This window comes from Mauremys reevesii, linkage group 4 (genome assembly GCF_016161935.1).
Source record: "Mauremys reevesii isolate NIE-2019 linkage group 4, ASM1616193v1, whole genome shotgun sequence".
NCBI classification, from domain to species: domain Eukaryota; kingdom Metazoa; phylum Chordata; order Testudines; family Geoemydidae; genus Mauremys; species Mauremys reevesii.
In genome coordinates this window covers 74,375,999-74,392,080 of record NC_052626.1, presented here as the reverse complement: position 1 = coordinate 74,392,080, position 16,082 = coordinate 74,375,999, and the positions used below count along the sequence as shown (strand labels likewise).

At 46.3% G+C, this 16,082-nt stretch overlaps 2 protein-coding genes across 14 annotated transcripts in view; one reads left to right on the top strand and one right to left on the bottom strand.

Annotated features, from left to right (window-relative positions):
* TSPAN18 (tetraspanin 18) overlaps positions 1–2,308 on the top strand; it is a 223,270-nt gene extending 220,962 nt beyond the window's left edge. For 11 of the 12 annotated variants that reach the window (XM_039538227.1, XM_039538226.1, XM_039538221.1 and 8 more), the window contains 2 exons: positions 396–479; positions 1,975–2,032. In XM_039538227.1, coding sequence (XP_039394161.1) covers positions 396–479; positions 1,975–2,022 — 132 coding nt within the window. In that variant the 3' untranslated portion in view covers positions 2,023–2,032. Of the gene's footprint in view, positions 1–395; positions 480–1,974 lie in introns of all 12 variants that reach the window. The other variant, XM_039538219.1, reaches the window with a different exon arrangement.
* An 8,412-nt stretch (positions 2,309–10,720) lies between these two features.
* Positions 10,721–16,082, bottom strand: part of TP53I11 (tumor protein p53 inducible protein 11) — a 46,810-nt gene continuing 41,448 nt past the window's right edge. For both annotated transcript variants that reach the window (XM_039537458.1, XM_039537457.1), the window contains one exon: positions 10,721–14,881. In XM_039537458.1, coding sequence (XP_039393392.1) covers positions 14,748–14,881 — 134 coding nt within the window. In that variant the 3' untranslated portion in view covers positions 10,721–14,747. The remainder of the gene's footprint in view (positions 14,882–16,082) is intronic.

Genomic DNA, 16,082 nt, shown 5'->3' with positions numbered 1-16,082 from the left:
TCAATTAAACCAGCCTAAATAATGGGAGCCCCCCAGTCCTGTTCTATCTGTTTTTGTCCATCCTTCCATCTCAACCTGTCCTATCCTTGCTGCAGAGTGAAGGCTTCTCCAGTGCTACTCTTGTCTGCCCTGCTGAAGGTTACGGCCAATGTCGGTTAGTGGTGGGTTATGGCTCTGTTAGCCAAGCCCATCTCCTGTCAACTGCAGGCTCAGCCTCCAGGGGCCATCTTCCCTAAAGGCCCCACGGAGTGGGTCTCTGTTATTCACTGTCTGTTGATTGGAGGTCATGTATCTGGACATGCATCAGGTACACAAACAAGGTCCATAAGCAAATGTCTGCAGAACAAAAGGAGTTGTTGCTTGCCTGTTTTTCATAATGGTGTATTCTTTCCTAGGGCTGTTACACTGTGATCCTGAACTCCTTCGAGACGTATGTGTACCTTGCAGGAGCTCTCGCCATTGGTGTTTTGGCCATTGAGGTACTGAAGCAGTTAATGTGCTAAAAATGCAGCATCTATACAAGTGCAGCCAGTAGCATGAACAGGACCCTTCCCTATCAAAATGCAGGGAGATTATAGTCTAGTAAGTAAGAGCTGGATTTTCTGTCCGTCTGCATGCAGGACAGAGAAATCCCTCGTCGTACAAGCCTGCACTGCCATCTGGCGTTAGGCCTGGTATAAAATTACTGGCCCATAAGAAGCAGAGGCTTTAAGGAATCCAGCATTTTCCCCAGTTGCATCCAGCGGCCCCAGTCAGGCCCTGTTATGTGTTTCCATAAAAGAGATGGTCCCTGCGCCATAGTGCTTAAAACAAGATGAAATGAGCGAGTGTCACAGGACAATAGTAACACAACCATGTGGTCCCTGGGGATAACTGGAAGCACATCTTGATTAATATGTTTCAAACTGTGCCTTTTTACGGGGCATCTGTTTAGAGTTTGAAACTATAGTGGCCTGAGATGATGAACATATACAGTAGAGCTAACCCCAAATGTTCAAAAATCATTAAGAGGCTCACCAAAAATTGAGATTGGCTTTAAAATCATGTAAAAACAATAGATCTGGTGGTCTTTTTATTTGCCTTCTGCTTTTTTAGCCTTTATGGTGAACTGGGGTCACATTTTGAAGCTTTCTCCAGTCACAAGGGCTAGAAACTTACTTTTTCTTTAGGAATGAAGGCAGAAATCATTACATATTCACTTGACTCCAGGAGCTGGGACTTTAAGGAAAACAATAATTATCATGAGACTCATGACAAAATCATGAGAGTTGACAACACTGCACCTATCTCCATTATAGAAAGCATCCACATTTGGCTCTTTGGGGTAGACATAAGCAGAGCCAGGTTTCCATCAGAAAGTCACCCCTACTTGAACATGACGCTACTTTGGACACTGTCACAGGGGCTCTGGCGTGTGGTTTCCTGATACACTGGCAATGTGGGTGGGGCTGATGCACTTGGCTCTCTAGAGGGGAGTTTCAGGGAGTGAGGGTGGCTTACCTTCCTGCTGAAGGGAGCTGCAGCTACTGGGAACAGCAAAGCATTCCACCCCCTGACTGGAGAGTGAGCTCCATTGCAGCAATGGGAGCAGGGGAGGGTGCAGAGTGGACAGATTAGCAGTGTACCCTGCCCAGAACACTGACAGACAATTTGGAGAGAGCCCAGGCTGCTGTGGTAGCCATCATCCACTCGGGTGTATTTGTTGATAGTGGGTGGGAATAGGGTTTAAAGTAATGAGAAGGGTGGAGAGGAGTGCAGCCCCTCCTCTGCTAAAACCCTTTCTTCTCCCAGGCTTGGGTATGCAATGCCTTGCCTTCTCTTTCTCCCTGGCTGGCGTGGGGAAAGCTCGCCCTCCTCATTCAGTCTGTATTAAGTTAGGGCAGTCCTAGGCCTCAGTGAGGGTTTTTCATTGTTCTGTAAGATGTGGCTGATGGCTGTGTTTTGTTTGTCCTTCTCTTTCTCATCCCTTTCCAGCTGTTTGCCATGATCTTTGCAATGTGTCTCTTTCGAGGGATCCAGTAGGAGGTACCCCGAGCAACTGCGATGCTCCTATGTACTTGGAAGAAAGACCGAAAAAAAGAGGGGGAAAAAACTTTATTTTTTTTAGCAAAATGGAAACAAAAAAGGGTTGTAATATATGAATGACCAAATGGATTGTACTTCAGGGGCGGGAACTTTGAGGTGCTGTGCACTACACTACGCCACACCGACCTTCTCCCAGAGCAACCTGCACAGACATTGATCAGGAGAGAAGTGCAATGAATTGCACTAGAGACTGACGGAGCCTGCAGGGTGGGTGGGAGGGAAGGTGACTGAAATGGTCCCCATCAGAGCAGGACACTGCCTAGTATATTCACAATTGTATTGTTTTAGATAGCGAAGAAAGAGACGAACCGTGTAATGCAACACGGGCTTGATTCAGTACCCAAAGGAAGCAGGTCAACCACAGCACACGGGTGTAAAGGTCAGGCAAGTTTCAAACGACCAGACAAAAAGGGCTTTTGATACACAGAAAACTGTGGCAGCCATTGTTTACTAATTTTCATTTCTGGTCTAAAGTTTTAACTGCCAGCCAGGAAATGGAAGCACATGTTCAGTAGAGGAGGGTCAACTACCATCACTTAACACCTCCAGGAGAACCCTTGGACTGGGGCATGCCTTTCCCTGGAGTCCCACCAAAGGGGATGTGACCCTGTGGGAAATGAGGGAGATCCTCCTCTTATGGGGGCTGGCAGAGGGCTGAGATGCAATCAGAAATGTGGTGCATACCTTTCCTTATTTACTCTGTCACTTTGCTTTTCTGTTCAGTGTTTTATTAGAGGAAGAGCAAGGGGTTCCCAAATCCTGATCTTACCCCTCTCTCCTTTAAAAATGGTTGGTCTGGCCAAGAATAGCTGATGCTGTCAGCCTCATGGCAAGGGCATATTGTTTTGTCTTCTAAATCTTGGCCACTCAACTCCGACATGCAAAATTGTAGTTTGTACTTTTGTAGTGCTCTGTTAGCTTAATTATCTGCACTGGGTTCCAATGTTCCTTCCAGCCAGGTGGGGAATTCCCAAACATGGTACTGGTAGCAAAGGGGCCCATTTGTAGTTGTCTCCCACACTATTTCCTTTGTGAGTCTTGTGGCTTCATTTATGATCTCAGAGTTTCCCTTTAGCTTGTCCCAAGGGGCTGAGAAGAAATAATATAGGAGATATACCAATCTCCTAGAACTGGAAGGGACCTTGAAAGGTCATCGAGTCCAGCCCCCTGCCTGCCTTCACTAGCAGGACCAATTTTTGCCCCAGATTCCTAAGTGGCCCCCTCAAGGATTGAACTCTCAAACCCTGGGTTTAGCAAGCCAATGCTCAAACCGCTGAGCTATCCAAGAGAGTGGGATCAACTAAAGTCATTTTAATGTAGCCTCCTGGTTTATTAAGGCTTCCTCCATTCAGATGCCACTTTGACATTTAAATAGTATCATCCATTTAATCATTTAAAACCAAACCTGAGAAAAATACCTAAGGACCTTGATCAAGGGTTACAAAGGATAGAACTGAGGCTCCAAGACAGGTGGAATATTTACAGTGATAGAAGTGGGCCCATGTGTTCGGGGATTTCCTAGGAGGGACCATGCAGATACGTATGACTATGTAGGTAATGGTGAAGCCTACCAGGTCTGCCTATTAGTTGGCAAAGGACCTTGACTTAATATGCACCAGAGTGAAAAGTTAGGCTGCTGAAGGATGAGAACAGGACATACAGCATTTCTGAGGACATGTGGAAATCGCTTGGAGACAGGAGTCTAATCATCAGAGAAATCTGGGCATGGACATGAAGAAAATCTGTCCCCACCCACAGATGAAGTCAGCAGTGGATAAATGTTGGAATTGGGGCCATGGCTGTTGAACAGTGAAAGGCCTCAGATGCTGTGTTAAAACTTTTATTGAAAGGGCTTATAGATAATTACCCCTAGGAGCTGTTTTAATGATGCATTTGAGAGTTAAATTCTGCTCCTTTGTACAATGAAGAAGAAAAGTGGCTTTGCTAGCAAAACTGGCGGTATCTGCACCTGCTGGAAGTGTCTAATTTGTTCCTAAAACTTTGTTTGTTTGTTTTTAATCAGCTGCACTTAATGGTCTAGTGTGCAAGGAGTTTTTCTGAGTGGTCAACCCACCATGAGAAGTGTGTGCATGGGGGGAACTGAACCATAACATTGTGCTAATCCACTAAGATGGGGACAGACCCAATAATTGATGATCCTCTCTAGATACAGGTAAATGAAGAGAAAAGGCTGTGACACCCTGCACCAAGAGATAGTCACTGTGCACACTGGAGAGAGTGATTCCCAAGGGAGGAAAAAAAACTAAAAAGAACCCAGGTGTTAAGGTGTGGGGGGAAGGGGAGTAAGTAGTAGCCAAAACAACCACCCATTACTCCGCTTAGAATAGCCAGAGTCTGTAGCTGGCAATAGAACCTGAGTAGCTAACATCCAAAACACTATAAACAGCAGGAAAGTTTGTTCTTGTCAGTTGGTGTCTGGCTCTCTTGCTGGGTGCCTAACATATGGCAGCTAGAATTCTTGGTGTCTGGAGGAGCAACCCATCTCTTTTGCTTTCGAAGTCCTCCCTTCGTCCCCTTAATTTCTTGCTCTATTGTGAAAGGTTCCCTTTGGCCCAAATTGGGTCTTGAAATTTAGCAGATGGAGGGGAAGGCCCTGCCTGGCCTGGGGTTGTGTAATTGAAACAAAAACCACAGCTCTCTGCTAACAGCACAAAGAATATGATTCAAACATCCTCTGGGTGTGCCTTTTCCAGAGTGGAGTCTGTCAGCATGTGCATAGTCCAATAGAGGAATAGGGATAATACAATAGCAAACCCTAAATGTTGCCTTTCCAGGCTTATTCCCCTTTGGTTTTCCCATTTATCACTTTTTCATCTTCCTTTTTTTTAAATTAAAATCCCTCCACTCTTTTCTTCTGAAATGGTTGTTCTCTCTCCTTCCCCCATTTATTCACTTAGCTTTCTCTTCTTTGTGTGTGTCCCTTTCTCTCTCAGAGAAAATAACTTTTTCTTTTTTCCATCTTATCTTCTCACTCTCTCTAATCTCACCCACACATCCCTCTTGTCTCTTCTTCGTTTCCCTTTTTCTGTCCTCCCTGCCGTGCAGTTGTCATCTCCCCCCATTCTCCCCTTAGGCAACAGGGGATGGATCACAGAATCATAGAATCTCAGGGTTGGAAGGGACCTCAGGAGGTCATCTAGTCCAACCCCCTGCTCAAAGCAGGACCAAACCCAATTAAATCATCCTAGCCAGGGCTTTGTCAAGCCTGACCTTAAAAACCTCTAAGGAAGGAGATTCCACCACCTCCCTAGGTAACCCATTCCAGTTCTTCACCACCCTACTAGTGAAAAAGTTTTTCCTAATGTCCAACCTAAACCTCCCCCTCTGCAACTTGAGACCATTACTCCTTGTTCTGTCATCTTCTACCACTGAGAACAGTCTAGATCCATCCTCTTTGGAACCCCCTTTCAGGTAGTTGAAAGCAGCTATCAAATCCCCCCTCATTCTTCTCTTCTGCAGGCTAAACAATCTCAGTTCCCTCAGCCTCTCCTCATAAGTCATGTGCTCCAGCCCCCTAATCATTTTTGTTGCCCTCCGCTGGACTCTCTCCAATTTATCCACATCCTTCTTGTAGTGTGGGGCCCAAAACTGGACACAGTACTCCAAATGAGGCCTCACCAGTGCTGAATAGAGGGGAATGATCACATCCCTCAATCTGCTGGAAATGCCCCTACTTATACAACCCAAAATGCCATTAGCCTTCTTGGCAACAAGGGCACACTGTTGACTCATATTCAGCTTTTCGTCCACTGTAACCCCTAGGTCCTTTTCTGCAGAACTTTCTGCCTAGCCATTCGGTCCCTAGTCTGTAGCAGTGCATGGGATTCTTCCATCCTAAGTGCAGGTCTCTGCACTTGTCCTTGTTGAACCTCCTCATATTTCTTTTGGCCCAATCCTCTAATTTGTCTAGGTCCCTCTGTATCCTATCCCTACCCTCCAGCGTATCAACCACTCCTCCCAGTTTAGTGTCATCTGAAAACTTGCTAAGGGTGCAGTCCACACCATCCTCCAGATCGTTAATGAAGATATTGAACAAAACCGGCCCCAGCACCGACCCTTGGGGCACTCCACTTGATACCGGCTGCCAACTAGGCATGGAACCATTGATCACTACCCGTTGAGCCCGACCATCTAGCCAGTTTTCTATCCACCTTACCGTCCATTCATCCAGCCCATACTTCTTTAACTTGCTGGCAAGAATACTGTGGGAGACTATCAAAAGCTTTGCTAAAGTCCAGAAATAGCACATCCACCGCTTTCCCCTCATCCACAAAGCCGGTTATCTCATCATAGAAGGCAATTAGGTTAGTCAGGCATGACTTGCCCTTGGTGAATCCATGCTGACTGTTCCTGATCACTTTCCATTCCTTTAAGTGGTTCAGAATTGATTCCTTGAGGACCTGTTCCATGATTTTTCCAGGGACTGAGGTGAGACTGACTGGCCTGTAGTTCCCTGGATCTTCCTTCTTCCCTTTTTTAAAAATGGGCACTACATTAGCTTTTTCAAAGATAATGGCCAATGGCTCTGCAATCTCATCGGCCAACTCCTTTAGCACCCTCGGATGCAGCGCATCCGGCCCCATGGACTTGTGCTCGTCCAGCTTTTCTAAATAGTTCCAAACTACTTCTTTCTCCACAGAGAGCTGGTCACCTCCTCCCCATACCGTGCTGCAGAGTGCAGCTGTCTGGGAGCTGACCTTGTCTGTGAAGACAGAGGCAAAAAAAGCATTGAGTACACTAGCTTTCTTCACATCCTCTGCTACTAGGTTCCCTCCCTCATTCAGCAAGGGGCCCACACTTTCCTTGACTTTCTTCTTGTTGCTAACATACCTGAAGAAACCCTTCTTGTTACTCCTAACATCTCCGGCTAGCTGCAACTCCAAGTGTGATTTGGCCTTCCTAATTTCACTCCTGCATGCCTGAGCAATACTTTTATACTCCTCCCTGGTTATTTGTCCAATCTTCCACTTCTTGTAAGCTGTTTTTTTGTGTGTTTGGATTTCACTGTTAAGCCAAGCTGGTCACCTGCCATATTTACTTTTCTTCCTACACATCGGGATGGTTTGTTCCTGCAACCTCAATAAGGATTCTTTAAAATACAGCCAGCTTTCCTCGACTCCTTCCCCGGTCATGTTATTCTCCCAGGGGACCTTGCCCATCAGTTCCCTGAGGGAGTCGAAGTCTGCTTTTCTGAAGTCCAGGATCTCTGTTCTACTGCTCTCCTTTCTTCCTTGTGTCAGGATCCTGAACTCGACCATCTCATGGTCACTGCCTCCCAGGTTCCCATCCACTATTGCTTCCTCTACTATTTCTTCCCTGTTTGTGAGCAGCAGGTCAAGAAGAGCTTTTCCCCTAGTTGGTTCTTCCAGCACTTGCACCAGGAAATTGTCCCCTACACTTTCCAGAAACTTCCTGGATTGTCTGTGCACTGCTGTATTGCTCTCCCAGCAGATATCAGGGTGATTAAAGTCACCCATGAGAACCAGGGCCTGTGATCTAGCAACTTCTGTTAGTTGCTGGAAGAAAGCCTCGTCCACCTCATCCCCCTGGTCTGGTGGTCTGTAGCAGACTCCCACCACGACATTACCCTTGTTGTTCATACTTCTAAATTTAATCCAGAGACTCTCAGGTTTTTCTGCAGTTTCATACTGGAGCTCTGAGCAGTCATACTGCTCTCTTACATACAACGCAACTCCCCAACCTTTTCTGCCCTGCGTATCCTTCCTGAACAGTTTATATCCATCCATGACAGTACTCCAATCATGTGAGTTATCCCACCAAGTCTCTGTTATTCCAATTACATCATAATTCCTTGACTGTGCCAGGACTTCTAGTTCTCCCTGCTTGTTCCCCAGGCTTCTTGCATTTGTCACCTGATAATTGCCCTGTTCTGTTCATTCCCTCCGAAGTACCTGGCACTGGCCACTGTCAGAAGACAGGATACTAAGCTAGATGGACCATTGGTCTGACCCAGTATGGCTGTTCTTATGTTCTTGCTGAAATCTTCATAGCCTCTCTTTAAAGGGCTAGAATCACAGGAATGTAGGACTGGAAGGGACCTCAAGAAGTTATCTAGTCCAGTCCCCTGCACTCGTGGCAGGACTAAGAGTGTGGCCACACTGACAGCTACCAGCGCTGCAGTGTGGCCACATTTGCAGCGGTGTTGGGAGTGGTGCATTATGGGCAGCTATCCCAGCGTTCAAGTGGCTGCAACGTGCTTTTCAAAAGAGGGGGGTGGGGTGAAGTGTGACAGGGAGGGTGGGGGAGAGAGAGTGAGTGGATTTTTGGAGCCAACACTGTCAGCTCCCTGCCTTGCAAATTCTGACCACTTCCCCCACCCCTCATTCACTCTTAAATGCAAATAGCCTGCATACCAGATAAGCAGCTGCTCCGACGGACTCCCTCCCCCCCCCCCCCCCCGCCGTGCTGTTTCTCTCCTAAAGCAAACACTAGCTGTAGACATTCATCCCCCTGCCTGCCTCATTCACAGCAAACAGTAGCTGTGTTTGTTTTTTAGATAAGCAGCTTGGGGAGTCCCAAGTTCACAACAAAACAAAGAGAGGCATCATAACAAAACAAAGAGAGTTCTTTAGTTAAAAGCATTATGGGAAAATTCCAGAGGTCAGTTACAGCGTAGTAAGATTAATCACTGTTTACACTGGCACTCCAGCGCTGCAGCACCAGCGCTACAGTCGTTATTCCCCAGGCAGAGGTGGAGTACAGCCAGCACTGTAGCCAGGGAGATACGGCGCTGTATGTGCCTTGCAAGTGTGGACGGTGAGTGAGTAAAGCCACCACCAGCGCTGCAACTCTCCAGTGTAGCCAAGCCCTAAGTATTATCTAGGTCATCCCTGACAGGTGTTTGTCTAATCTGTTCTTAAAAATCTCCAATAGCAGAGATTCCACAACCTTCCCAGGTAATTTGTTCCAGTGCTTAACCACCCTGACAGGAAGTTTTTCCTAATATCTAACCTAAATCGCCCTTGCTGCAATTTAAGACCATTACTCTTTGTCCTGTCCTCAGTGGATAAGGAGAAAATGTTTCATCTTCCTCTTCATAACAACTTTTTACGAATTTGAAGACTGTCTCCCCTCAGTTCCTCTTCTTCAGATTAAAAAAGTCCCATTTTTTCAATCTTTCCTTGTAGGTCATGTTTTCTAGAGCTTTAATTTTTTTTGTTGCTCTCCTCTGGACTTTCTCCAATTTGTCCACATTTCCTGAACCGTGGTGCCCTAAACTGGACACACTACTTCAGAAGAGGCCTTATCAGTGCTCAGTAGAGGATTACCTCTCATGTCGGGCTTACAATGCTCTTCCTAATACGTCTCAGAATGATGTTTGCTTTTTTGCAACACCATTACAGTGTTGACTCATTTAGTTTGTGATCCACTATAACCCCCAGATCCTTTTCTGCAGTGCTGCTTCTTAGGCAGTCATTTCCCATTTTGCATTTGTGCAATTGATTAATCCTCCTTAAGTATATTACTTTGCATTTGTTCTTATTGTATTTCATCCTATTTACTTCAGAGTATTTCTCCAGTTTAAGATCATTTTGAATTTTCATCCTGTCCTGAGACAGGCTCAAGAAACCAGGAAGCAGCACCCAGGGGCAGCTCTGTTTTTTGCCACCCCAAGCACAGCAGTCAGGCATCCTTCGGTGACGTTTCTGCGGGAAGTCCGCTGGTCACGCGGATTCAACAACGGTTCTGCGGGTGATCTGCCAGTCCCACTGAATTGCTGCTGAAGCTGCGGGACCGGGGGGGCCTCCCACAGAAATGCTGCCTCAGGCTGCCCCCGGCATGCACTTGCTCAGCTGGTGCCTGGAGCCGCCCCTGGCAGCACCCTCCAATAAAGAAATGGAGACGACTGTTAAGAGATGCACAAACCCCTCATGCAGGTTCCAACCATCTTGGGGCATCTGAAATGCTGGGGCTTGAGTCAAGGGGAGAGGTGAGGAATTTCCTCCATGGAATTTTAATGATCAGGCGACTCCAGAATGGGGAATCCTTTGTTACTGTGAGACATACATGTTTTGTTTTTTGATCACCATGATGTGTTACTGCCTTTGTCTGTGGTTTCATGCTGTATAATCAACAATGCTGGGTCTTGTTCTTCCCAGAGCTCTAGGCAGGAGGAACAAACCATTTTTTCCCTTTTGAGTTTCTGCTGTGTTCTTTTGGGGGCAGAGTGTTGAGTATAATCACTCCTCACTTGAGAGCTCTGTGTAGGAAAGCGACCTATATGGAGTCACCACAGTGTTAGCCCCCATGCTGTAGAACAAAGCCCAGAGCCCATGCACCTTTCATGTAATTATCTAGAGCAGTTTGTTTCTGTAAGTCCACCCCCTCCCTCTCTGTTATTTAACTCTTAAATTACTGTTGCGAGTGCCTGGGAAACAGCCTGCGTGTGAAAGAACGTTGAAATCTATTTTAAAAATTGTAAATGTTCCTTTTATTAGATAGTGGAGCTAATTTATCCTCTATTGCCTATTGTAATGCTTTTTATATTGAAAGGATTTTTTGTAATATAAACCAGAACACGAGCCTGAAGCATTCTGCACAATTTATGTGCATTTCTTAAAAAAAAAAAAAAATAAAGGTATTGTGACAGTGCAATGGGACATCTTTAATTTTTATTATTCACATGATTTTTTTTTTATGTTAAGTACAGTCACTTTCTCACCAAAGGAGGAATAAACTCAGCTAAGATGAGGTATAAACTGAATCCAAAAAACCTAGGAGCCAGGAAAGGCTGGCTGGCTCAGGGAGTGGCAATGGGACTAGAGAGACACTTTCTCCTCTCCGGTGCCAATGCCGGCTGGCCTTGAGATCAGTAAGGGCTGAGCAGAGAAGTGCAGGGACCTGCTTGAATTTTTAGCCTCCCTCACCTTAAGTTTAGGGCTGTAAGAATCCAATGTTTTGGTTTCCCCCACTGCAGACACAGGAACCAGATACAAAAAACATTTGCAGAAACCCACTATGTAAATGCATGCTCATCTTTGTTCAGAACTCAGTCACCTGGAGAATACCTCTCAGCTCTACGGAGGGCTGCACAAACACCTTGCAATGCTACCCCTCTCTCCCTCTGGGTAAGTCGGGTTCATTACCCTCATTTCATAGATGGGGAAACTGATGCCTGGGAGGTGAAGTGACTTGGCCATGGTCATCTAGGTAGTCAGTGGCAGAGACAGTATTAAAGCCTAATAGTTTTTGCCTCCCAACTGGATTTTTGGTTGCTAGCCTATGCTGCCACTTAGCAGTTGTCCTTGTGCTTCTAGGCACAGTCCCTGTGAAATTTCAGCAAGGTGCTGCCCTGTACCACCTGCTGCTGCTGCCCAACCTACCTTTATAGAGTGGAAGGAACCACCCAGCAGTGACTAATACCTGGTTCAGCTCTGCTGTAGGATTTAATTCTATAAAACAATTGTATAACTCCCCCAGTCAAGCCAAAAACTGAGGCAGCAAACCCCTGCTCGCTGTAAGCTTCTGGCAGTGCTACATGGTATTGCCCGAGTCCTTCCCTTAGGGATACCCACAGTGCTCCAGCCCTGATCCTGAAAACCCCTCTCACTGTCCCTTGTAGGGTCAGCGATTCCCCACCATTACTCGTCACTAGTCGTGGAGTGCACCTGTCAGCTGCTAACTAGTGATTGCCAGGGAGGATTGCACACACCCCTTCTCAGTCAGGGTACATCTCTCTCTGCATTAGAGCTGAAAGGTATAAATTCCAGTCCCATGAGACAGCCCCAGTGCAGCTCAAATAGAAATTTGCTCAAGCTAGTACTCCAACTGGAAGTGCAGCTACAGCAGACTTGCTAACTTCCAGCTCCAGTGTAGACATACAGAGACAGCAGGACCACATGACGACCGTCTGGGCATGCATCAACCCTGAGCCCATGTTCCATATGCTCTCACTCCTCATCACTATAGCAAACTAATTTGCAAATGACTTCCCTCTACCTACCCCCACTCTTCCATCCCTGCCCCACTCCCTATGGCACCAATAGCACTTGGTTACATGAAGGGGGGGGGAGCAATGAGCAGAGTAAATTGAGTTTATGCTCCATTTGATCTCTCTCTTCCTGGGAGCAGGCCTTTACATTGATTAGCATTGACTTGCCCCTCACGGCTAGTAGCCCTCTGCCCTGCCCCACCCCACCCCACCGCTCTCTCCAGATCACTTAGGCTGGAGGGGGCAACAAACAGAGACCAGAATCATTGTCTCAGCTACCTGTTGGGTTAAACACTTGAAATTATAGCAGCAAAAAAACTTGACACTCCCATGCAGGAACTGGGGGTGGGGGGGCAGGGGCTGAGGCTTAGATTTTTAAAACCCCTTTAGAAATCCTGAAATCAACCAAGACTTGATTGCAACCAACCCTGAGCAATATGTGCTGGATGGTTCACTACCATAGCAGATGCAAAGGTGGGGCCTTCTGACAGTGGTTCATAGCTAAAGCCCATTCAGCTATGCTGCATTAATACAAACTCAGTCCTGATGGCCAGTGGTGTATGCTAGGGGCAGCATTTTTTACCCATAGCCCCAAGGAAGATCCTTTCCTAGAACCTGCCTATTCCTGCTGAAATGAAATTAACCCAAAAACCCCAGGATCCCCTTTGTTACAGGTTCCATTCCAGACAGTATCCCAGAGGCTCATGATGAATTTTAACTATATAATCTTCTACTGGCCAGACTGGAGCGTTACACGCAGCCCCAGCATTAGCAAGTAGCTAAGGGTCCAGAGGTTGCTGCAATCGGGCTGGGGCTATCAATCTCTCTTTGTGTGTTGTTAAAAGATTTAGTATCAGCTCAAATATTTTCAGCATTTCCACTTGACAGACATTGCAATGCACACAGCAGGCCAAGTTCATGGAGCTGTTTGTAAATGCCAGAAACACATAATAGAAATAAGCTTTAAGGGAGAGCTGTAGGGAAGATGCACCAGGCTTTACCATGAATGCTCAGTGGATGTCCATGTTAACTTTAGTGAGGGATTTTTTTTCTGGCTGATGCTAAGAAGTGTTCCTTAAAGCTAATGTTCTTCAGCAGCCACCTTCGCTCTGTTGTTCACAGACAGTTCTGATTCTCAACAGCTAGGACCCTGCACATGCTTATTCCTGGTCTGTCAGCTCCCCCTGTTAGTACATGAATAAGTCCATGCAATCTATCCCATCCTTTGGATTTCAGTACAGTGGAGAACCAGCAGCATGGTTCTGGAAAGCAGGTGGGGCAAGGTACTATCTTCTCCTGGATTGTCACTAGAAGCAGAGCAGAGCCAGGGTTAACTCTTCCTCAGCCTTAAGAGCACTGGGAGGCAACAGTTGTGGAACAATGAAGTCCTGTTATGCCTTTGGCATGGCTGGGGAAGGCAAGATGGGCCTAGTACTTCTCCCTGCTCAGCCATTCTTTATCCCAGCCAAAATAGGATCCTGAAGACATAAGACCTCAGCATTTGGTCCTTTTTTCTACTGAATCCAAGAAGAAGTTGGTATTTATACAGTAGGAAGGGAGAAGACCAGCTGGCTTGTCTAGTCCCTCACTTCACTAGAGTTAGATTCACACAAGTACCTACAGAATAGTGATTTACCCCCTGCAGTCCTCACTGACATGAGCCTTTTCCTCACTCTTGCCAACAGTGAGGGGTGCTCTAGCAAAGACAGGACATAAGGAGTATTTTAACCATGGCCTCATCTAGACTGAAGTAGGGGACTGGTTAAAGTGCCATTGGCTGATCTATGCTAGTGCACTCACTAGTGTTAACTGCAAGAGAACTGCTCCAATAGGAATTAAGGGAAAAGAAAAAAATGAGCAGCAGTCCAGTCTATATACCAAACTTCAACAGGGCTTATTCAGTCTTGGAGACTCTTCAACAGCTCTTTACATTTCTCCCCTACTGCAATCCATGTCTTTTTTCTCCATCTTTTTGCACCACTCTCCCTTAAGAAGATCCATACAAGATTTGGATGTAGCTTGGCGTCAAGTTTCACAGGACTGTTAGATGCCACCCTCTTTTCTTGCTGTATTTAACCCAGTGTGTCCTGTCAGCATTGCTATAGCAGTGGTCAGCACAGAGTAAATACATTGGGTGTTGTCTCTAAAACACACAACACTACCTGATGGGAGCTGTGGCAGCAGCCCTGCCTTAGAGGGCTGGCCAGGATTCGTTCTGCAGTCTACTTGCTAAAGGGGGAAAAAGGCTCTAGGTGTGAGTGAAAGGCAAATGAATGGCTCCAAGCCTACAGGAGCTAGACTGAGTCCTTTGCAGTGTGCCTTTGCTTCCTCTCCCCTCTGGGATTCAGTTTCTACGTGCTGCACTCATTTTGTGCTTTGTTGAAAAGGTTTCTGAGCTTGTGATTCCACTGGCCCGTTTCCTCCATTGTCCCTGAGCCTGACTGGTCCTTACATCTTGTCAGCCTTCCCTGCTGCATTCACTTGCCTTCTCTAGACAGATATGGGGAGGACTGTAGGGATCAGCTCTCCCCCTGCACCTCATGTGGCAATGGCGCCAACAGTGGGTTTACACGCTGATTCATGCTGGTAAGTGGAAAAGAAGGGAATTGCTTTAGAACAAAAGGGACCAAACAAACAAGTGACATTACTAACAAAAACCCCACCCCCCTCCCCCAGAAAGCCTCAGGGATTAGACTTTCTTGGGTCGCCGTCCAACTTGGTAATAGTAGTAAACGGTGATGAGGGTGAAGAGGAGCCGGCTGGTGAGGAGGAGCATGGCACCTGTGGAGATCCGGCCACTCTCGACAAGGGTGATGGTGGTAACTGAAGGAGAAGGAGGGAGACAAGGTACAGGTTGATAGTGAAACAACAGAGTACAGGTCTCTAGTGCCCTATAGTGGAAAGTCTCAAGGAGAGTTATCCATCCCGAAAACTACAAGACAGCCTTGCAATTTCTGCCCATCCATCTGTTCGTCTGCTTCTAGCACGGCTGCCCCACTACATTATTTACTGAGTCATTAAGCAACTGTGATTATCTCTCAAAGAAATATAATACTGGGGCCACATTCAGCAGTGGAGTAAGTTACATATGGGGTACAGACAGCGTCCCATGTATTGTGCAATTTCAGTCTCAGAATTTGCCATGGCATTCATACCTTGCCCTAGACTAATCATTTAAAATTTCACTCAGGAAAATGAAAAAGCTCTATCTTCAGGCAGACAGCCTGAAATATCCTACTCAGTGTTAATTCTGAAACCTACAGCCGACAGCTTAAATAGCGCATTTGTTAATTTCATTGCTGATTTTCTTCAAAGCAGAAATATTAATAAAATGTGCTTCTCTCACAAACAAATGCCTCCAGCAGGTAATAAGTTGTAGCTATGCCCTGCCAAAACCTGCCACTTTCCCCCATGGCAACGCTACAAAGCAGTCATTGAGGTGTCTATGCAAGAAACCGTGGCATATTGAAACCAGGTGTGAACAGTGTAAAATATATTGAATTCAATATCAGAGCATGTCCCACATGTTTTATTCATTTTCATATTTCATGTAATAAAAATCCTTCTTTTTAATGTAAGTGAAGCTACCATACAATTTCCAGTCTGCCACACCAGAGTGCCACAGAATTGAGGGACCTAAATGCAGAATTTAACTCCAGCTTGCTGCAGAGTGCCTGGGGTAAGTGGGTCAGAAAGTGGGTGTTAGTGGCAAAATAGAGTTGGGTGGACCAATCTGGCATCCATGGGTTGCACACAACTATAACTTCCACCCCCTGTAGAAGGAACAGGGGGAGGGTAGTGAGAAGAGAGACAGCAAGGAGGATGCAAGATTCTGAGCCTGATTCTCCACCGCCTTGTGCAGTCATTTATTTTCTTCCCACACATGCTATTGTAACAGCATTGTTCTTAAAGGAGTGGACTACCAGGCCTATTCTGAGCCAGGGCCTGTTTAAGAACAGCTGCTTGGGCCTGGTATTGGGCATTATCAGCCTCAGCTGGGGAGGTGTCAGGTGAATGATGAGCA